Source organism: Prionailurus viverrinus, chromosome F2 (genome assembly GCF_022837055.1).
Source record: "Prionailurus viverrinus isolate Anna chromosome F2, UM_Priviv_1.0, whole genome shotgun sequence".
Lineage (NCBI taxonomy): Eukaryota > Metazoa > Chordata > Mammalia > Carnivora > Felidae > Prionailurus > Prionailurus viverrinus.
In genome coordinates, this window is record NC_062578.1 from 27679138 (window position 1) to 27702987 (window position 23850).

Genomic DNA, 23850 nt, shown 5'->3' on the forward strand with positions numbered 1-23850 from the left:
TATTTGTTGGTTTATTTATTTATTTATTTCAGCACCTACCCACCAGGTGCCAAACCAGGATAGTAAGATGACAGATTGTTTTATTTATGTTTGTTTTGCATATTATTTATGTTTGTTTGTATTATGTTTGTTTATTTATTTATTGTTTTATTTATGTTTGTTTGTTTATTTTATATCAGCACCTACCCACCAGGTGCCAAACATTGTGTTAGGCTCTTTAGATACATGATCCACATAAATTCTCATAGCCACCTTGAGAACTAAGTATATTTATCACAGTTTATAGATGAAACACTAAGTACAGGAAGATTAAATATAGCATAACAACTAAATGGAAAATCTAAATTCAAATACAGATAGCTATAGTAATACTTATGACAATACCTATAGTAATCTTGCCTCTGTAGTTTGCTGTATGTGCTAGGGGAGAGTTTCAAGGAGAATGTAACTGGCAATGTCATATATCGTAGAGAGCTCAAACAGGATGGGCACTTGCAAGAAATTTTAAAATTAATCAGTTACTTAATGTTAATACAGATCATTTCAAAGTAATCTCCATAAAATATTCTACATAAAAGCCAATGGAATATGGCAATTCTAAAGGTTTGTTCAAGGAAAATGAGAAAATAAAAGTAGCTGAACCCTTGTGAGAAGTTTTTTTTTTTTAAATTTTTTTTAACGTTTATTTATTTTTGAGACAGAGAGAGACAGAGCATGAACGGGGGAGGGTCAGAAAGAGGGAGACACAGAATCTGAAACGGGCTCCAGGCTCCGAGCTGTCAGCACAGAGCCCGACGCGGGGCTCGAACTCACAAACCATGAGATCATGACCTGAGCCAAAATCGGCCACCTAACCGACTGAACCACCCAGGCGCCCCGTGAGAAGTTTAATAAAGGAAAGAGATGGTAGTGCAAAGAGGTATAAAGATTGAGAAAAGAATATTTGGTTAAATGATTGGTTTAGTTGTTTTGATTTTTGTTTTGTTTTGTTTTTGCTTTTGTTCTTGTTTTTTTTGTTTTTTTTTTGTTTTTTTTTGTTTTTTTTTGTTTTTTTTTTTTTAGTAAGGGGACTTGAACATGCTTACAAACTTACAGGAGAAATCCAGAGGAGAAAGAAGACTCAAATTATTGAGGAAAAAAAATTATGGATGGAGCAAGGTCCTACAGGAGGTGATAAGAAACAGAATCAAGAGAATGCCTTAGAAAGAGAGCGGCTAGTTCATTTAGAAAAGAAAGAATAGCATTTTACAGAGAAATGTGTTTGAGACAGGAAGAAAGTTAAGAGAATTTACAGCAGATGTCCTACATTTTCTCAGAGAAAGAAGATGCAAAATCATCTCTTAAGGCAGGGGGTATCTGGTTGTGTGGCCTGGGAAGCATTTGGAATCCTTCCCACAGAGAAAAGCATAAGGAGGAGTCAACTAGAGGTGAACAAAAGAATTTCTGAACAACCAAGAGTGTATACTAATAATAGAGTCAAAAATTTTCAGTTGAGCCAATTGGCACAATTTTGTAACTTTTTCTGGTAACATTTAGCTACCCAGGTAATGAGATCAGAGAAAGTGCACCATGCTGTTTTCCTAGGTGAGGCTTAGGAAAATCAAGGTGAGAGTAGGTCAAAGGGATTTCTTGAGGCTAATAAGAAGTTACATGAAATGGTCAGCAATTGATCCAGACTGGACCTAAAGAAAGCTAAAAAAAAGTTAAAGGAATTAAAGATTTAACCAGTGTGAAGAACAGATTCATTAAGAGTAAGAGGGGAAAAAATGGTAGGTGGTTATGGCCACAAAGGGAATCTCCAAATTCATAATTTTAGAAATGCGATAGTTTTGAGTGATCATTGTTTTTACAGCTTCACTTGAGCTGTTATTAACTATCATGCCATTCAGCTGTCCCATTACTTATTAGAAAATGGAAGACCAGGAGGTCGAGTGATTTTCAAAAGTCACTCCATGACTAAACCCAGGATCTTTTGAGGAGCATTTTGAAATTTTAATAAAATAACCATTAAAGCATATTCCCTTACAAAATAATGGTAGGTATAGTGAGTGAATGGAAAGCAATGTTATCCATAATATAGTCACGGTAAGCATGTAGTATACATATATTTCCTATTTCAAAATTGTATTATGCTATTCCTCCCTCTTTCTTGTTTCAGCTTCCTCTTAAAGAAGCAAAATGTAACTTTCTCCAGATTGAAAGAACAGCTCCTTCCTCAATATGCTTTGGGGGAACTAAACCTAAAAGAATGTGCTACTTACTGACTGCCATCCTAAATAAATTACAGTGTAGATGGCATCAAGTTATTTCAGAGTGCCAGTGTGCATGCCCATGATGATGTATGGGGTCCACCATTTTTGCTTCCCCCATATTTCTTACATTTTGAAAATATTCCTTTCTTTTGACCATTGATGCGTTTTTAATCTTAAACTACAGTAAAATGTAATTGGAATGTTTAGGAATAGGAGGGAAATTATGTTATTTTCAAGTTCTGTTTCAACAAATTAGTACAACAGAAGTTTATTGCTTTATATATTACTACCCATTCCTCTTTTGACGTTTAGGGAAGGACATAAATTTAAACAGAAAATATTAAAAGATTTGCATTTGGTGGTCTTCTGTTAATACACATATCATATTTTACCTTGAAAATATTTTTTGCATTAAGTCTTTAATTAAGTATGTGTATCACAAGTTTGGGGAAACTCACTTTCATTGACTCCTTTTTAAACTTGAAAATTTTATTTCGAAGATTCAGTCAAGAAATATTATTATTCCTCTCAAACAATGACTTAACAAGGGGGACCATAAGGGAGCTGTTCTCCTGGACTGGGGGCAGTTATTTGGTCACTGACATTGATTAGACTTGCTGGCTAATGGTGCTAATAAAAAGCAAACTGAATTTTGGTCAATTTCATTATCATTCTTAGAGTCTGTAGACAGTGTAACTTGCATTCTGCTTATGTCTAGGATGGACCACTTCGATTCCACCCCCAATTTTGGTATGCCATTGATCTCAAGTTCTCTCTGGAGTTGAAGACTGACTAAAGTGATATTAGAGAAGGAGAATTTTATGATCTAAACCAATACAAGTTATGGTATTCAGGCCAAATCTGCTCTTACTCCTATTTTTGCAAACACAGTGTGTTTATTACATGTATTTAGCACATTTACTTTGACTATTTTTGCATTATAATCACAAAATTGAGTAGTTGGAATAGAGACCATATAGCCCTCAAAGCCTAACGTATTTACCGTCAGGCCTTCACAGAAAAAATTCCCTGACCTTTGATCAAGAATTAAAGCATTACTTGCTTTTTGAACATGAAAGCAAGACAACTATTTAACATTCATATTGTAGACCAGTAAGCTAACAAGCATCTTTGTTAAATGTTATCATCGACCAACATTATATTTACCTATTAGTTTTTCTTTGTTTTGTAGTCCCTGCTATGTGGATATTTGTTAGCAATGACTGATGTGGAAACTACATATGCAGATTTCATTGCTTCTGGAAGAACAGGTAGAAGAAATGCAATACATGATATCCTGGTTTCCTCTGCAAGTGGCAACAGCAATGAATTAGCCTTGAAATTAGCGGGTCTTGATATCAACAAGACAGGTGAGTTGTTTGACACACATCTCTCTATGAACATGAGATGATTTGTACCATTTCACTGCGTAGGATTAAAACATGAAAAACTACCTTTGAAAATAATTTAGTAGAGTTATAAACAATCTTAGACAAGATAAAAGTCAGGAACTAATCCCTTAGTCACTCCTATTTCATTTTCAGTGACTTCTCTTTATAGGGTTCCCACTCAAATGCAGAATCCTTAATCTGATTTTACTAATGCAATGAATAAAGCACATGGGTTTTAAAAAATCCTAATCTCGGGCGCCTGGGTGGCTCAGTTGGTTAAGCGGCCGAATTCAGCTCAGGTCATGATCTCACGGTCCGTGAGTTCGAGCCCCACGTTGGGCTCTGTGCTGACAGCTCGGAGCCTGGAGCCCGTTTCAGATTCTGTGTCTCCCTCTCTCTCTGACCCTCCCCTGCTCATGCTCTGTCTCTCTCTGTCTCAAAAATAAATAAAGGTTAAAATTTTTTTTTTTTAAATCCTAATCTCTATAAAAGCTCTGAAATTTCTATGTAGAATATTTAACAAAGTTGGAGTTCCTACCTTTGACAGTATTGGCCACCTATAACATTTCAATAACCACTTCAAAGGAAAAGGGTCTCCAGGATCAATTCTATTGAGTGGGAGTAAAATAGTTTGTTATATCAATGTCTTAGGTAATAAGATCTTTCAGTTTTCTTTTCTTAATAGAATGGGTTTGTGGAAAATTTGTCTTATTATTGGGCCTTGGCGCTCTTCTTACCCAAGCAATCTAACTTTACCAATGGAAAAGTAAAGCAAATGTAGATGTCAAAGTACTTCTGAGTATTTAAATGAATCCCAATAGTTCTTTCATCCATAGCTTTTGCAAGTATTAAAGCTAAATGTATTTCTCTGACAAATCTTGTGCAAAAATAACCTTTAAAATTAAAAGAGGAGTTCACAATTAAGGAACCACAGTGTTGTGTACGTGAAAAGTCAGCTTCTGACTCATGATAACTATTCAGTACTTCTTTGCTATTAGAATTTTTATGGCAGAGCTTTCCAGTTATTGGAAAACTGAGTCAGAGTATATGTTAATGAAACAGCAACATTACCCTAAAATACCTAGGGACAGTACTTTATTCAATGGCTAAAGGTCAGCAGGTCACAGATTGGTCTTTTAAAATTCAGATTGAAAATAAAACTTAACATCACCACCTTGGAATATACAGACCTATGTATACTTTAGGTTTTGTTGTTTCCCTATTATTACTACCAGAAGTTACTTCAGAAAGGATTTAGGGAATTATTGCAATTTGGTGGTATGAGGTAAGTAAAATTTTTTCTGTGGTCTTTGAGAAGTTGCTAATTAATTTCTTTTATAAGATTTATATTTTTATTTGTATATTAAAATTCTGTTCTAAATAATATGCATTATTTTTAGCCACTCCCAATATATTCATAGTATAGTTACATTTCTTCTTTTTCTCCTCACTGAAATTGAAACTCAACAGCATCAAGACCTTTCTTATACAAGAGAATATATTAACTTGGTATATAGCAAATGAAATAATAAACTGATATTTTATATTAAAAAATATAATAAAATAATTTTATATTTTATATTTTTAAACAGTTTAAAATAATTCAAATATCATTATGCTTCTAAATGTCTTCTTTTCTAAACATTTCTAAGTGTTAATTGCCATTCTCCAGGCTCCTGAAAATTTTTCTGTTTCTTTTTAAATCCTAAAGTCCAGAATCAGGCAAAATATAAGCAGTAGTAATTTTTTTTATTATTCTAAGTACGAAGAACTAAAAATAGTAACTGTACAACACTGACATATAATGACAAACGAAATATCAGTAGCTGAGTATTGTAAGGGACTTCCTCTGTAATTCATGAGTGTTTCAACTTCTTTTTAATTTACACTCAACAATATTGCTGTCCCATGTTTACCATGACTTGTTAAAAAGCATCTATTTAGCCACACCTCTGTAATTGCAGCATTATGCTAAGAAGCCCTGGGAAGTGTCCCCAGACACCCAGAAATCACAAGCCTCATGGGAACCAAGTACCTCATCTTGTATTTATGCAGTCTCTTTCATCCTTAAATATTCTACTGTCTTGCATCTGCCCTAATTTGACTTCATTACTTTGGTTATTAAGAGCTTTTCCTATTTATCAAGTTCTTGTTGCATGCTAATCTACACATCTCACATTCAGGCCATCTGCACATCTTGGGAGGTTGTTCATTGTTGTAATAATGAAAGTAGTTTATGAACATGATATATAATATATAATGTAAACCCCGAGAACCCCTTTAGAACAGAATATATCTATATAAGAATATAGATATAGATATAATTTATGTACTGCTTTTAATTTCTGGAAGTATGGTGTATAGTGAAATGTTTTGTGTATACTTGTTAAGAGTAAAAGAGAAATTGCCTTTCAACATTTCCACCTAAATAAATGGAACAGTCCACTTACTTCTATCCATTTGAATTATGGTAACAAACATTTAGCAAACATTGATATAATTTACGTTATTGCAACGCCCAAAAATATTTTATCCACTAATATTTATTGGTTGCTTAATGATGAACTAATACATGCAAACATATGAATCTTTGAATCAAGGATTGCCTACAGCTTGTAAGTTTGAACTTTAGATAAAATTACCTAATGTGAAAAGAAAGCATTATTTAATTTCAGTGCTTGCTATGTCATGAGCTGAGATTGCTGCTGAGGATGCTGGTTTTATTGGCATTGTACATATGTTCTATAAGGGCAGACCAGAGGCCATGATAACTGTTCAGCAAGGGACCGACCAGCTGACATAATGTCCTTTCATCCTCCACTGTTGCTTTTAATTTAATTAACTAAACCCCCGAGAAATCAGCTGGGTTATCAACAAGTACTATAAATAATGGAAAATGAAATTTTTAAATATTTCTTAAAATAAGACAGGAGTGAAATGGTAGAGTTGCTTCTCATTTCTGATTTCTGCCTAAAATCACTACTGATTTCTGCAATCTGTGAAACTATTAAGTGCCATCACCAGACCTTGAGATTTCCTGGCTATTTATCAAAAGCATAGATGATCACTAACAACTATAAAAATTGAGTTATTATTTTGTGCTGTCCCAAGTTCTTAGCATCAGAATTAGCCAGCCCTTGAAACTCTTATACTGTTTTCTTCATGAGAAATTGATCACCAATAAAATATACTTGTCTCTGTAGAATTTATGACTTTTTGAGTATTTCTGAAATTTTCAGTATGATATATTAAGAGTTGGTAAATATAAGAAATAGCTTTTATTTGCCTTTACCCTTTTTTCATTGTTTCTTACAGAAGGTGAAGAAGATGCACAACGAAATTCCACAGAACAAAGTGGGGAAGCCCAAGGGGAAGCAGCAAAATCTGAAAGCTAACACCCCACTTTGATAACTTCATCAACAGCTGACAATGTCTCAAATCTCCAGGCCTGGCTGGAATGAATTTGTTCCCAAGAGTGAAAAGGGGGGGAAAAAAATGGCTGTGCTGCATTGTAGGAATCTGCTCATTGTCATATTAAAAATGGGGGCAGAGGCTGTGGCTGCAGACAGACTTTTCTCTACCTCTGTCTTTAGCAATGGTTGAAATCATGTGGCTTGTGTTTGGATGTCATTTTTGTATGGATCCTTTCACTTGACCATATGATAAAATGCTTGTAGAGAGTAGCACAGACCTAGATGATGATTCTTCCTGTAGCATCTGGCCCCTCACAATGTCAGAGGATTTAATTGTGTTTAATTGCAAAAGGTTGGTTGAACCCCAGAGTTTAAATATCTCTGGTCCAAGTATTCACCCAGTAAAAGAACCATCCAGAAAGCACTGTTTTTAGCATTATGTATCTGTGTGTTCCTGCTGTGTTATTTACACTGTTTTGTATTGTACAATATAGACACTCAGCACTGCCCCCTTCTTTGATTGCTTATGACAAACAAAAACAATGTACGTTACTGTGAATTTTTATACCACTCATTTTTAAAAGGGCTGCCTTTTTCCTTCTCCACAGTATGGTGGTGTACACAGGATAGATCACAATTTTTTTTCAACTTAATCTTTCCCCTTGATTCACTGTTGATGGATTAAGTCTAACCAATTCATCAAGAGTCCTTTGCTTTATTAAACAGGCATTTGAAAATATCCATTAATGTGAATTTTACTTGAATTCAGTCTGTTTGGTGTCTGCACAGACCAGAATTCAATCTGTAAATTTTGTTTTATTTTCCATTGGAGAACTTTTCCCACTAATATACATTTAAAAAATTTTTTAATTATGAGGATTTTGGAGAATCAAGATGGTGGGAAAGAGAATACAAGATAATTCTATGAACAGGAAATATTTTGTTCTTATGGAATCAAATTTCTCAGTGCTGTATGGTACTATTTAAATTTGGAGGACAACTTATCTGCATGGAGCTGTAACAGATGGAAAAAATTATCTTGCAATCATGTGGCCACCAATCACAAAAGTAAAGCCCTTGCATTGTGTTTTCCATGTCTTTTTTCAGCCCTATCAGATACAAATGTTATTATGCACTTTTTAATGTTTGTAAACTTTTACTAATAATTAGTGTGAATTGCATTCTGATACAATAATAATTATCATTAGAAGCTAACAAAATCCTCATTAATACTGTTGATAGCCTCTGCTGTGTTTTGACATCATGGTTCTTATGTGGAAAGTTTCTGTGAGTTGTGTAATCCCTCTGGTCAGTATTATAAAATCACTTATCAGTGGTAATAAATAAGGAACCAGTAATATGCCAGTGGCTCATGGATTACTGGACAAATAAGTAACAGGAAGACCCTTTATAATAAAGAGCCCAATTAATTATCCTTGAGGTCTTAGATAGAGTCCCATATGAAGTAGGTTAAGCAGAATCTCCATAATCTCCATGGACATAGTGGGAACTCAGCTCTCCTCTATAGCTGCATATAGGATGAAATTTACAGTATGTTTCAAATGAGTGGGATAAGGGCATGGGTATCATTTGTCCTCAATCATGTATTACTAGAAAAAAATGTCAATAGGGTGAGTCTCTCATAAAATAGAAGGAAGACTAAATATTAGAGTACTTCATTCTAACCCATTAAGGTCCAAAGCACCCAGTTAAAATTCAAATAAATCCACCTATTAATAATCTTACAAGTGGGAAAAGAGGTTCCTGAGACTTTTTTAGACAATCTCTCATAGTCCATTTAAAACACCCAACCCATAAAATCACTCTTTCAACATCCTCATTTACTATTCTCATAGCTTTCTTGTGAATCTAGGTAAAGTTCTCTCCATCCTTAAAGTTGTGGAATTCCAAACTGATTTCATGTAGTTTTGTAAAGTTTCGGTAAGACTAGTGCTGAGTGTATGTGGAGAGTTTATATTCCTATGTGATATATTATTATTAATGCATGTGGTGTCATGCTTGTCTTTGAATATATAATAGTGCTAAATTGCAAAGTCATATGGAGCTTTTTGAATTATTTTGACCTCTTACTGCTACTTTGTCTGCTATATTCAAACCCAGAGGCATTCCCAAGCTGGAAGATAAAAATCTACTTTCCAAAATGCCTACAACCTACAAATGTTGCTCAGCAAAAGTTCACAGTGTCTTCCAAATTGTACTGTAGTATCTTTTTCTTGCAAGTGAATAATATACATGGTATTGAATTTTTAAGGAGGAAAGGGTGGAAACTAAGACATTAGGTTTGATAATATGCACTTAATGCCTACTAACCAACTGACATTATGCTAATAACTTCTCAGCACATTTTCTTCCATTTAATTGTTTCTCAGACAATTTGATTAAAAAGGTAGTACTATCCCATTTCACAGATTAAGAAATTAAGTCTCAATAAACTATAACTTTTCCAAGTTTAAAAAGCTAATAAATGATGAAATTAAGATTTGAACCTATCTTGGTCTGTCTCCAAGGAGCTTTCTACTACACCTGCCATAAAACTAAAGCCAATTTATAGAGCACATATATTTATAAGGGAACATTTAGAGATGAAGTGGTTCATCCTCCATTGTTTTAGAGAGGGAAACTGAGTCTCAAAAGAGGGAATTGTCTTTCTCAAGGTTACCTAGATGAGTAATGACACAGATGTGACTAGATCACAGAAAGTGTACTTTTTTTAAAAAAAGAAATTCAATTAGAATTTATTTTTTGTGTTATACTTGCCCCAAAATATTTTTCTGGCATGCAGTCTATCAATTTAACATGGTTCAGACTTTTTTATGTCCCATGCTACTCGCTATGTTTAATTAACTAGAAATATGTATGACAGTTTCAGTTTTTCAACTCATTTGCAATAAGTATGAACTTGTCAAATTTACCTTTTATCAACTGTAAACATCCTATGCCAACATACTGCTATCATAATTTATAAAAATGTTTTTCCAATAGGTAATACGCAGCCTTCAATTTTTAGGCAACACCCCCAGAACTGCTCGCTGTAAATGCCCTACACTTGAGTCTGACTCAGACACAGGAAAAATGCACCATTTTAGAAGATGAATGAGATTGCTCTTTCTCTTCAGAGAAGCAATAAAGGGTAAAGAAATGTAACTGCCAGGTAGCCAAGCTTCTGAGTGAAGCTTGTAGTAACAGGAAGACAATGTATAGTTACCAAGTAAAAATAAGAAAGCATCTATGATTTATGATGTCTTAATAGGCCCCAAATTGTTCTTTAATTAAAGAGTGGCAGTCTCTGAAGTCATTGTGAGCTTGTATGACTTTTGTATTTAGTAATGTTGCATGCTCACATAATTGATATTAAAAGTAATACATTTTTTTCTGAAATGTGCATAGTCTATGAAGAGTATTTATTGAACATACACTATGTATTTGATCCCGAGAAAGTGCTGCGAGTGATAAAGGAGAAGTTTAAAGCCTTCCTGTGGTGGACATACCGGCATTCTAGCCTCTTTTTCTGGGATTTACTCCAATAATTTTTACCTCCATTCCACTCTGGTGGCCCACTTCCTGGACTTCATCATCTGCCAGACCCAACTGTTAAATCGTAAGCCCCAATATCACTCCTATCGTTCTTACTTGCTCATCTGTAGGGCAGTAAAAGATTTTCAGTCAGAAGAAAGACCAGTGTTTAACAGAATCCCCTGAAAGTTTTACAACACTCTCTCCTCCACCCATATACATTCTCTCTCTCTCTCTCTCTCTCTCTCTCTCTCTCTCTCTCTCTCTCTCACACACACACACACACACACACACACACACACACACACACACACTTCCCCTTTGAAAGAACTCCCTGCGCAACTTTGGCATCTTTTTCTGCCCACACCCTCACCTCTACAACCTGTCAATCACTGATCTAGAAAAAATGCAGTTTCCAGATGCACCAGCCCTATTCACCTGACTAAAAATCTTTAAAATCAGTCAGTAACAAAATGGAGTGCTCACAGACACCCATGATTTTACTATATTAAGGATAACATCTTGGGGTAGAAAAGCAGAGTGTTTAACTTCTTTTGTTTTGATGTTGCTCTCTTTTCGTTGTATTATTTTTACCACATAAAGGCAGCAAAAACCAAGCAGAATCCAAGGTGGGACTCAGGAGAAAGTAAGCATCAAATAACACACAGCCTGAGTTCAGGCAAGGTCTTAGGCAGAAGGGGTAAAACAGGATGTAAATCTTTTAAGTTCATCTTACTCAGGTCACAAGGATAAAACAGTACACAGGGATTTGGAACAAAATGCTAGCCAGTGCAAAACAATGTCTCTGGTGTCATTGTCTCTCAAAAAAATTGTCTCTGGTGTTTTTTTTCTCTGTGTATATTTGTTGCCTCTATCTAGGCCAGAATGTGGGGATTTGGGATCCTGGCCATCTCTCACTATAAAGTCAAAATTAACAAAACTATCTGACTATAACTGGTTAACTTTCTAGTTTGCACCACATCTACTTTGTTTTTATCAAGATCAGTATTTCCTTAGCAACTCTCCTCCAGTCTGGAATCTACTGTTAATCCTTCTCAATGCTCCTGCTTTTCTTCCTTTCTTGTCTTTGTGCCATCTCTGCCCAATCAAAACCGTTCAAGCCATCTGCCTTCACTCTACTTTCTTCAGAGTGACTGTAAAAAGTTTATAACAATGCTCATTCATTATTTGCAACTTCAGTTTAGTCATAAGTGCTGCACAGCTTTTTTTGTCATGTCTCTCAGTACACAGGAAGTTTCCCACTTCTAAGATACAGGTTTTCACATCTGAGGTTTTTTAAACATTTTCTTTCAGGAGGTCTGTTAATTATCCTTTTTTCTTCACCGACTTTACCCTTTTTCACAAATGTACTCAAGTTCTCAGTTCCCCTCTTAACTTCACTACTTGTATTTCTGAAAATAGGCATCATTGCTGTTTTCATGTTTCTCTTCCTTATTTCTTATCCTTTTGCAATTTAACTTCCAATCAAATTTTTATTACCAACAATGTCTTCAGTAGCACCTGGACTCTCAGTAATTGTCACTGAAGCTTTGGCCAATGTGGAAATTAAAAAGTGATGATGTTCCAAAGGACTCAAACTTCTCCTAAAATAAAACTTAGTGGTTCTATAATTCTAATTGATATTCATGTGGCTACATAATAAAGCCTCCTAAAGGAAAGAATTTTTGTATCCTAAGAAACAAATTCTCCAGATTCACAAGTCTTCCATATAGATATGCCCTTTCTCTTCCAGAATATTCTCCCCATAAGGTTTTTTTGCTACACCCCCAGATCCTACAGTGCTCATTTCTACATAGGGGTGGTTGCACGTATCTAGGCATTAACCTGGAGACTGGATATGGAGAGATGGTCAAGATAAGGATGTGATGTTTTAGAGTTCTGTGTTCCATTATATTATACTCCAGGATGACTGCCAGTGGTATCACTAGCTCCTCTCCACAGCAGCCATGTACAAGCAAAACCACTCAATTTCTTTGTATCTAGTCCCACTCTAGTTCTCTGAATTAAACCTAAGTGAGTATATCAATCCTACTAGCCAAATATAATGGATAGTTCATGTATGTTTTATAGTCTACCACATGGCATTTAATCCTATTCACCACGGAATCTTTTTTGAGATGCTTAATTTACCTTAGTACCCCACCTCCCACCCTCTGGGTGTATGTATGTATGCATTTAATCCTTTGTTCCTTTTTCTCTGGCAACTGCTTACTTTCCTTGACAAGTTCAACCTTCTTTACCTCCCTACTAAATACTGTGGTTCCCTGGGATTATATATTTATTCCTCTTCTACAATCCCAGTCTTCACATGACTTATTCTTGACCAACACAATCAATCACCACTTTTACCATGATAAATCCCAGAGGTCACTCCTGATCAGCTGACTTATTGGATCCAGCTCAATATGGATTTCCCAAAAACATCTTAAAATTCAATATTCCAACACCAAATCCAATATTTGACCCCATTCCCAAAACTGCTTTTCTTCATATGCTGTAGATCTCATATATGGAGGCACTGGTTTCCCAAATTCAAACCAAATTAAAAATCCAAATTCTTAGTTCTCTTAACTCTTCTTTCTGCAGTTTGATTTTCAGTCCATCAATTCTAATTCTTAACTACTCCTTGAAACTTCTCACTTCTTTTTGTCTGTATTACAATCCTTTAAAATTTTTTTAAATGTTTATTTATTTTTGAGAGAGACAGAGACAGAACCCGAGTGGGTTAGGTGCAGAGAGAGAGGGAGACACAGAATCGGAAGCAGGCTCCAGGCTCTAAGCACAGAGTCCAGCACAGAGCCCAACATGAGGCTCGAACTCATGAACTGTGAGATCATGACCTGAGCCAAAGTCAGATGCTCAACTGACTGAGCCACCCAGGCACCTCTGTATTACAATCCTTTAAATCATCACTTATCTAATATAATGCAATAGCCTGCTCACTAGGACCTGCCTTGTCCAGCACTCTTTCTATCCATCTGGCAACCACATGTATCTTTCTAAAACATAAATCTGATTGTTTCACTCCTCTAATTTAAAAAATTCTTAAATTTAGCCAGATAAAACTTTTTGATATAAATGCCACATTTTACTTTTACATAACTCTTTGCTCTGTGTTAGCTGTTTTTCTGTTCCTAAGATGTTCTTCTTTATGCTTTATTGCAAGTTCTCACTGGTCCCTCCAGACCCTGTCCCATTTCACTCTCTGGAGCCTTTTTGACTTACATTCCCATTCTGAAGCCCCAGTCTAGAAATTAGCTATTCTATACTTCTTGATTCCCTAACACCTTATCTGCAAATGTATCTCCTTAGATCACAGCTATTTGTTTACATGTGTATCTCTCCAACTTGAATATGAGCTCTTTGATGGAAACAGCCCTTTTTTATTCATCTCTGTATCCTCATTGTCTATTAATACTCAATAAATATTTGTAAATGAATGTCTGCTTTCTGAAGCTCACAATGTAGTTAAACAAAATTTACACATTGATTAGGGAAACGTGCAATTCAGAGATAACAGTTGATAGTTGAAAATAGTGAAATCTGTGTAATATTGCCTTCTAGAACATAAAAACTTAATTTCTATCACTTTTTTTCTAGTTTATTAAAATAACGTAACTATTTCTAAATTTGGTTCTCAAACTGTATGCTGCACATTTACACAAACACACACACACTGTCACACAGATTTGATAGGACATACAGATAAAAGATGTCCAATAGGATAACATACATACAAATTAGCAAATCAGAGTAAGTCTTCCAGCTAAATAGTGATCCTGGTAAAGGTATTTCTTGACATTCTGTAGTATAAATTCCCTTCAGTTTGCTAAAACTAAGAATAACACCCCCCCCCAAAAAAAGGATGTTGTATCATAGTCTCCTAGTCTTAGCAACACATTAGTCAGAGAACAAGATCTTTGGGGAGATTTTTGGTCTTTACAGAAGGGGACACTCCAGTTTTTAAGAATATGCTTTACACTAATAAAATATAATGTACTCTAATAGGCTAAAAAAATGAACGTTCTGATAGAATATGATGAACTTGGTAGGAATTCATAGAATAAAAAGGAGAAAATAATACGAAGGGACCAAGAAACATGTCAAGGAAAGGACACTGATATTTATGTACAGAAACTTAAGGTCTTTTTCCTGAACACTGCATCTTTTGGAAAACAGAGAAAAATAGTAACCAAATTAACACTGAAATCTAGCAATACTAAAGAAGGACGGTGTGCTTTTGGACTCTGAAACTAAGAAATAAGAATGGCCAAGGAAATGATATAGGTTGCTCCTAACAGAACACATGTTTGCACTTTGGCTACCATGATTAATTTTACACGTTTCACTTGAGTAGGATAGTGTGACCAGTATGACTGTCCTGTTTAATTTTTAAGTTTTCTTTTGTCCCACACATTCTTTAAAACCCATAAAATAATATATAACAATGAATTTTAAGGGCAAAAAGTTATGTAAAAATAGCTATAGCTAGGCAGTAACAACTTAAACAGAATCTATCTTCCTGCATGGTCCTAAATAAAATCCAGTAAATCATCAATTTTATTTAGGAAATATTTGTTGAACATTTAGTAAGTTTAAGTCACTGTGTTAGGTGCAATAGGGAGTAATTTTTTTTTTTTAATACCACATAATCTTTGACTAGTAGAAACTGGAACATGTGACAGTAACCATAGTTTTTTTTTTTTTTTTCTGGCAGTATTCCCAGCCTTTTCCCATTGTCACTTTATCACTTATTATAAGGATTTTTCCTTCAATTCCACTGTGTAGTGAGAATTTATTTTTGCTCAGGTGATTCCTAGGCCTTTATAACACAGAACTGGAAGAACAGATCTAGACACAGGTTAGCTTGATAAGAGGAAAAAGATTTTTTTCATGAAGAATCAATACAAGAGTTGTTCTTTTCTGAAGATGCACCAGAAAAAAATTTAACTAATATGTTTAAATCAGTTTGCATAATAAAAAGCTAAGAATTAGGAAATTACAAAAGCAATGAAACTGGGATTTCTATAATTTTTTTTAATGTTTGTTTAGTATTTTTGAGAGAGACAGAGACAGCATGAGTGGGGAAGGGCAGAGAGAGAGGGAGACACAGAATCTGAAGCAGGCTCCAGGCTCTGAGCTGTCAGCACAGAGCCCAATGCAGGGCTTGAACTCACGAACCCTGAGATCATGACCTGAGCTGAAGTCATTTGCTTTAACTGACTAAGCCACCCAGGTGCCCGGAAACTGGGGTTTCTAAAAGACAGTTTGAGAGGGTTCACAGGAGATTTCAATGAAGAAACAAGGAAAATTTTAGAAAGGATAGTAAACAGCATTTCTATAGGTTGTGAACTAGACCTTCCAAGAGATACATGCAAATATTGGGAATACTTTTCAATTAGTTCTGGTTTTTAGATGAGATTTTTTTAAATGTGGTTCCATTCAAAGACAGGGCCACATGAGACCCTACGACTTATTAAAGTATACTCATCAAATAGCAATGGCAAGACAAGTACATACATAATCACATATTCATCTTAATATGATTAACAATAACAGATGAACCAGGAACATCTCATGCATATGCTGGGGGAGAAATGTCACTCAACAGGAAAGATCATGGAGAAGGATGCAATAGAATGATTCCTTAAAATACTTATTTCATTGAAGAAAAAGAGATCAGACCCTGTAGATAGAATAAAAAATGATGTAAACTGAGGTAAACAGGTAGGAAAACATGGGGTCATATATTTTTCAAACAATCCAAGTTAGCTAGAACACAGTACATGTGTTAAGTCTGAGGTGAGACACTGGGTCAGGCAGAGAAGTAGAAATCTGAGACCCTCAAGAGGAAGACCTGGAAGTCCCAGAAGCTGATAAAGCCACTGAGGGCTTCAGGGTGTGCCTGGCAGCTGACAGACCAGCTTCCACAAGATCACTCAGAGGGAAGAGTGTGGGCATCCGAGCAGGTTCCAGGCACAAAGACCCTGAGACAAAGAGGAGGTCCATGCCAAGGAGCCTAATATAGAATTGGAAGAATCCTGAACTTGAGAGTTAGGTTTTTGAAGGTAGGCTAACAGATGAAAGTAGACACAAGGATGTATTCCAAGGTTAAGATTCCAGCCGCTGAGAAAACCAAACGTCAGAGGAAAAGTGAGAAGCAGCAGAAATGCATACAAGAGGCACAGCAGCTGCTGCTGTCCTTTACCCATGCTTTCCACTCATGCCCTGACACACGCCTCAGTTTTTAAAGGCACCATACTTCTCTGCTGACATGTGGCGCAAGTATAAGAGAAAGAGGTCTTTTTATAGCACCACAGAAAGATGATCTTTTCTAAGGTTCTGAATATGTATTGGATGCTTGATTAAATTGCCTCTATTTCTCACAATTACTCTGAAATATGAATATACTTCTCTCCTTATAAATGACCAACCTAAGGCACAGAGAAGTTAAGTGGCTTGTCCAAGGTCATGCGGTTTTTGTATTGCAAAGCCAGGACTGAAACCTATGTTCAACTTCTCTGATAATAATTTCCCATGCTCCTTCAACTACACCAGAGCTGTCCAATAGAACAATTCTACAAAACAGACATGCATTTTTATGTTTTCTAGTAGTCATATTAAAATAATAAAGCAGTAAACAACTGCTTTCAAAAATACTGGCACCAAAATATATCAATATAAAAATTAATAACACATTTTTGTGCCAATTCCTCAAAATCCAGGGTCTGTTTTATGCCTATATCTCAATTCAGGCTAGCTACATTTCAAGTGGTCTAGCTACTTTATGGGACATCCATACCATAGGGCACGTATCATAGGGCACAAACTATATGCCCTATTCTGTTTTCCATGGATTAAGCAGAGAAAGGACTGACTTTTGAGGCAAAGGGGTGTAGGGGGTGCATGTTCGTGTATAGTTCTTTCTCATGGATTCTCAACTCTGGCCTCCTGTCAGAATCACCAGAAAAACTTTTAACATATTAAGAACTTAGCCTCATCTCTATTTTGACTCTATTGCAAGGTAAGACATCAACTTTCTTCTAACTTTGTTGAAGTATAACAAATATTAGAAAGTGCTCATAACTGTGCAGTTTTCCATATTTCAATACAACAAACACCCTCAGTTAACCATCATCCAGATCAAAGATCAGAATATTCCAATACTCTAGAAGTCCTCATCAGGTTCTCTTCTGGTCACCACCTCCTGCAAAGGGCTGCATCCCCTGAAACTAATAAAATGGTGAATGTCCATCTGTTCTTACAGAGCAGGCCCTGGAGTTCAGCCCAGAACTGTCACCTAATATGCTAATGCTCCTTGCAGGCTGCTCTTTTGCAAGGTTCTATGCTTGGGATTCTCAGGTCAGTGGGTAGCCCCAGAAATAACAAACCACATGCCAACCCATCTATCTCTTAGAGGATCTCTACCCAAGGAAACACAGGTCCTTCAAACCATTATATCCCCTGGTTCACACAGGTCCTATCTCCACTCAGCCTTAAACCGCTAGTAGCTGTCTCCATGCAGCCCTTTTTAGGTGCATGATCCCAAAGATTGGGTCTTCTTCCCTCTTTTCTGCACAATCTACCCATTTTCTCATCTGAGTTTTAACCCTCTCAGTAGCAAAAGATCAAATGGATAACAGTTTTGTGACACCAGTAATAGAGATTTCAATTTCCTGCTAAACAGGCTTTAATGTAAGTCACAAACTAATGTCCTTTTCCTCGGTACATAATTCCCCAACCTTCTGCTCCAGCCCTTCTCATTACCACACAGATCCTCTGGTCTTATAAAATTCAGTTCTTTGGAAACAGCATTTGTTTTTCCCACTGGTCTTTTACCTGCCCAGGTTCAAATGATTTAAAGTACATTTCTTTCTTTCTTTCTTTCTTTCTTTCTTTCTTTCTTTCTTTCTTTTTCTTTCTTTCTTTCTTTTCCTTCCTTCCTTCCTTCCTTCCTTCCTTCCTTCCTTCCTTTCTTTCTTTTAAAGTACATTTCTAACAAAAGGTAAACTTTGTGTCATCAACAGGTGTTCCCTCATTGGCTTAATCAAACAAAACAAAACAAAACATTAAGACATTTCCTAACTCCAGCAACCTGAGCAAATATAAAAGCAAATGGAATCTGTGAGTCCCATGCTACAATAAGCCTAAGTAAACAACTTCTCAAAGTATTAAATATCCAGCAATATTCGGCCTGCCATTTGTTGGAATTACAATTGCTTCACAGTATTGTTTTCTTCCCTGCTCTCAGAACAGTGCCTTGTTGTACTTCCAGCCCATACAAGAATATTTTGAATGAGTCTGACTTTGCAAAGACAGCATTTGCAGCTGAAAATAGCAAAACATGACCATCTGTTCTCTCCCTTCATGACTCAATCTGACAATATCTTAACACAGTTGTCTTCCTCCTTGACTCCCTCCTTTCGGCCCACCTGCCTCATTCCACAAGTTTCCCACTTGAGCTTCTTCACTTACACTTTGTCTTTCCACGTTCCTCTCCTCCTGCTCACATATCACTACTTTCCTCCATTTTATTGCTTCATAATTCTCACAATCCTCAAGAATACTCAATGAATTGCATTCCAATCTCCATCCTCCCAAGTCCAGCTTTCTCCTTAAGCCCCCTGCCTAGCACTTTCTACACTCTACTTAGCCCTACCTAACTTTATGTGGGAAAAAGAAAAAAAGGAAAGGAGTCCCATATCTAGGCTTCTAAGACCAATCTGAAGTTTGCCTGAAGTATGGGAATAACCAACCCTTAGGCAATGGGGAGGAAGAAAGGCATAAGAAAAAAAAAAAAGAATGGGCAGGGTGCCTGGGTGGCTTCTGTAAGTGAAGCGCTGACTTCAGCTCAGGTCATGATATCACAGTTTGGAGTTCAAACTCCGTATTGGGCTCTGTGCTAACAGCTCAGAGCCTGGAGGCTGCTTTGGATTCTGTGTTTCCCTCTCTCCCTGCCCCTCCCCTGCTCACTCTCCCTCTCTCTCTCTCCAAAATAAATAAACATAAAAAAATTAAAAAAAAAAAAAAGAAACAAAAAATGAAGGGGCATAAGACATAAATAACACTGGGGGCAAGAGTAATTTTCACCTCTATTACTACAGATTTCCACTAAGTCATTTAACAACAACAGGAGAGGGAGTAGAGGATAGATACCCAGTTGCCACCAGCTGGCAACCACTCCAAATATCAGAGAGACCCTGAATTTTTCATTTATCCATTCACTGAAACTGCAAATGATTGATAATTTTAGGTAACACTTGGAAAATACATTTAAGAGAGACTGAATTTAATAACATAGGCTCAAAACCCAGACTCCTTACTAACTAAATGTATCATTTCCCCCAATTTACTTGACCACTCCGGGTATCAGTTTCTTGTCTGTAAGAAGAAATAATAATAGCATCTGTTAGCAATGTTGAATAATATTAAGAGTAATGTTATAGAGTATTTGAGTGGCTCAATCAGTTAGGTGTCCGACTCTTGGTTTCAGCTCAGGTCATGATCTCACACTTTGCGAGATCAAGCCCCGGGTCAGGCTCTATGCTGACAGCGTGGCACCTGTTTAGGATTCTCTCTCTCTCTCTGCCCCTTCCCTGTGTAATATTTCACTCTCTCTCTCAATAAATAAATAAACATTTAAAAATATTAAAAATAATGTTAAAGGTTCAAATTAGTTAATACATATAAAGCACTGAGAAAAGTGCCTGGCACTTAGTGTAGATGTTAGCTATTAACATTACTGTTGGTGTATTGTTGTTATATGAGATACCCAGTCTCAGATAACTCAGAGAACATAGTCAAATGACTTCTTCTACCTCTTAATGAGTAGTGCCACCCAATGGCACAAAGGTTTAACTTATTCATCCACTGAACAAATATGAATGAGTTTCTTCTATGTAGCAGGTACTTTCAGGATGCTAACTATATAATTTAACTATAGGGAATGATCTTCAGCCACATAGAGCTCACAGACTGGTAAAGCCTGGCTTAGCTGGATCCTAGCAAGTGGAATACTTAGAGCATTTCCTCTAGCCTATATGAGGAAAGCCAAATTGTGAGAGCAAAATTCCAATCAGGAGAAAAGAGAGAAAGGGAAACTATTTCAGGACTGCCTTAGGGTGAATTCAAGTTCATGTCTATTTTTTTTCTTACAACTGTTACCTTTGGAGTGTCACAATGTTAAAAAAAAAATAGTAGAAGGAGACATAAGTTCTCATAACAAAATAAAATGTAAAGCCATGAGGGATTGGCACTAGAAGGACTGGGGGAACCACCAGACAGGCTTAGTCATTTGATGACACTGATTTCCTCTGTCAACTCTTACTGGCACCTCTGAGAGCTGTTTTCTTTTTAGTCTTCTGATTCAAGTACAGGCAAAAGTATATCCTCTCGGTTCCCCTTGATAAAACTGAGATCAGGCAGAGTCTGGTAAACACCAAGGAGACCAAAGAAAAGAAAAATATAGAGTATACATTGATTGGCTTACTAAAGGAAGGTTTCTCATTTTTAATCTAGTTGACTTTAGTCTAGGATCTCAAGGTCCTCCCATTATTCATAAGATCCTCTGAAGAGTAATGAGACACCATCCAGATAATTCTCCCTTTTAATCTATAGACTTCCTCTTATCACAATTCCTAGATTAAGAATTTTCTCTTCCACTAGTTAGATATATCATGAAAACTATCTTTAAATAAGTATCTAGGGGTGCCTGGGAGGCTCAGTTGGTTAAGTGTCAGCTCTTGATTTTGGCTCAGGTCATAATCTCAGTTTCTGAGTTCAAGCCCTGCATAGTCCTCCACAGTGTGGAGTCTGCTTGGGATTCTGTCTCCCTCTCTCTCTGCCCATCCACAGCTTGCTCTCTATCTCTCTCTTAAAATAAATAAAAATAAACTTAAAAAAATTAAAAAATAAATATCTATTTCCACCATACAGTAATAATTACATGATTAATTTAACCCACATTATTCATACATACTAAAGTTATTTTCTTGTTGATTAATAAAAGAAAAAAGGTCCCAAATTCCTCAGAATCTCAACAGGCATACACAGGGGTTGTGAAGCATATCAGTCTATTTACTCAATCAGAAAAGCAGACTTTTAAAATTGTATTGCTATAAATAATAATTTTTAAATAAAAAGCATTTTCTTCTTTTTAAAAAGAAGAAATTTGTATTTAAAAAGAAGAAATGTTTATTTGAGAGAGACAGTGAGAGGGAGAGAGAGAGGGAGTGAGCAGGGAAGAGGGGCAGAGGGAGACAGAAAGTGAATCCCAAGCAGGTTGCATGCCCAAAGCTTGATCCCACCACCATAAGATCAAGACCTGAGCCAAAATCAAGAATCAGAAGCTTAACCGACTGAGTTACCCACATGCCCCAAAGCATTTTCTTCTTAATCTGAAGCGAATTCTGTAATAAATATTCTGGTTAATCAAAGACTGACTATAATTGCCCTTGAATAAATATTTCTATATTACGGCACATTTCTCAGATAGGAAAATCAAGTTATTTAACAATAGTTAAACTAGTCTTTTCTTGTACATGTCTCAAGTGAAAAATAAAAATATACCTTTATATTTTTCTATGTTTCTATATTTCTATTTTCTACTTTGTATTTCTAAATATTGATAAATAATAAGTAATAGATATCTGCCTCCTGGTGGCCATATGCAGTTCTAAAAGGAAAATGTGTCTCTAAAACACAACAGTGATTTTGTTTCAGAATTTTTTTTAGAAAGCTGTTCACTCTGGAAAGCAATGATGGGTCAGATTGGTACCAAGAAGGGAAAAAGCCGCAGTGGCAGCCAACAGGACATTGTGCCTTCCAAGAACATTGTGAAACAGAATTCCCTTTTAGACCCAATTGGCTTGTAAGCCATAAATATATGCATATAAACTCCAAAGAGTCCTCATGAAAACCAGTTTTGATAAAATTAAAGAGCTTAGCTGGTAATTCTAATATGCTTATTACAAATATCTTCCCTTAAGCCTTAAAATCCAAAGGTTAGAGTGCAATATGCCTTTATTAGTAAACAGAATATTCCTCATAATATATATTACCTCCTGATATATACCTCCTGATGTAACGTCTCTTGTGTCAATCAGATATGGACTAGAAATGTATGCTTCTTTGTTTGGTTAAGTACCTGTACTTGGCAATAGAATAAAACCTGGAAAGTAGTAAACATACCCTGACAGGAACATAGTATTGCTCACTAAAACCATGTCAGAAATGCAGGAGGTTCTGTCAAAATAATAACTTACTGAGGCAATTTTTAAAACTATGATTTATGAAAATCTGAGTCAATTTCTGAAGAGTTTCCTCAGTAGAAATAAGAGTAAAGTACGTTATATGTCATGTCACTAATAAATATTTAACCTAAGTTATAAGCTTATGACATAGAATAATTTTTAAATAGAAGTCACATGTTTCAATAGACAAACTTAGTGGCTAAAATTAATTTCACAAAATCTAATTTTGAAATTGTTAGATTAATTGACTCAAGACTAAGAACTTATAACACGTTTTTTAAAGTTTATTTATTTATTTGTTTTGAGAGAGAGAGAGAGACAGAGAAAGGGATAGAGAGAGTGGATGAGGGGCAGAGAAGGAGATGGAAAATCCCAAGCAAGATCTGCACTGATATGGGGCTTGATCTCACATACCGCGAGATCATGACCAGGTGTCATGTCATGACCAAGAATCAGTACCAAGAGTCAGAGGCTGAATCAACTGAGTGACTCAGGCACTGCTAGCACTTACACTTTTGATTGCAACATGAGGATTTAGTTGGGAAAGTGATATAGAAAATATTCATGCATTATTCCACATATCTCATAGTGTTCCTTTGATTAGTGTTGGTCTGCAGAAGGGAAAGGATTGGTGGATATTATTTTAATGTAAGTAATAGACAATAATTAAATTAACTGAACTCAAATCATTATACTATACTATTATACTATTGTTTTGAGAATGAGTTGTATTATCATAGAAAAATGTTCTCTTAAACAATTGAAGAAACAATAAATTCATAAAAAGAAATAATATATTTGACTACCAAGGACAAACATTCATTTATTCATGACAAGAAAAAGAAAAAGCAAAAGAATAACTTTACAAAGGAGAAACCTGACAAAAAGAACTGTGAAATTATCCTTCAAAACGGAAGAAATAAAGAATTTATCAGACAATAAAAATGAGGTGATTTGTTGCCAGTAGACATGCATGTCTTGCAAGAAA

The 23850-nt window shown here is 35.8% G+C and overlaps 1 protein-coding gene and 1 long non-coding RNA gene across 3 annotated transcripts in view; one reads left to right on the forward strand and one right to left on the reverse strand.

Annotated features, from left to right (window-relative positions):
- The window catches only part of PKIA (cAMP-dependent protein kinase inhibitor alpha), a 95572-nt gene extending 85178 nt beyond the window's left edge, over positions 1-10394 (forward strand). For both annotated transcript variants that reach the window (XM_047843001.1, XM_047843003.1), the window contains 2 exons: positions 3445-3622; positions 6959-10394. In XM_047843001.1, the coding sequence (XP_047698957.1) occupies positions 3472-3622; positions 6959-7038 (231 nt within the window). In that variant the 5' untranslated portion in view covers positions 3445-3471 and the 3' untranslated portion in view covers positions 7039-10394. The remainder of the gene's footprint in view (positions 1-3444; positions 3623-6958) is intronic.
- LOC125156771 (uncharacterized) overlaps positions 1-23850 on the reverse strand; it is a 104656-nt gene that overhangs the window by 44591 nt on the left and 36215 nt on the right. The gene's annotated exons all lie outside the window — the stretch shown is intronic.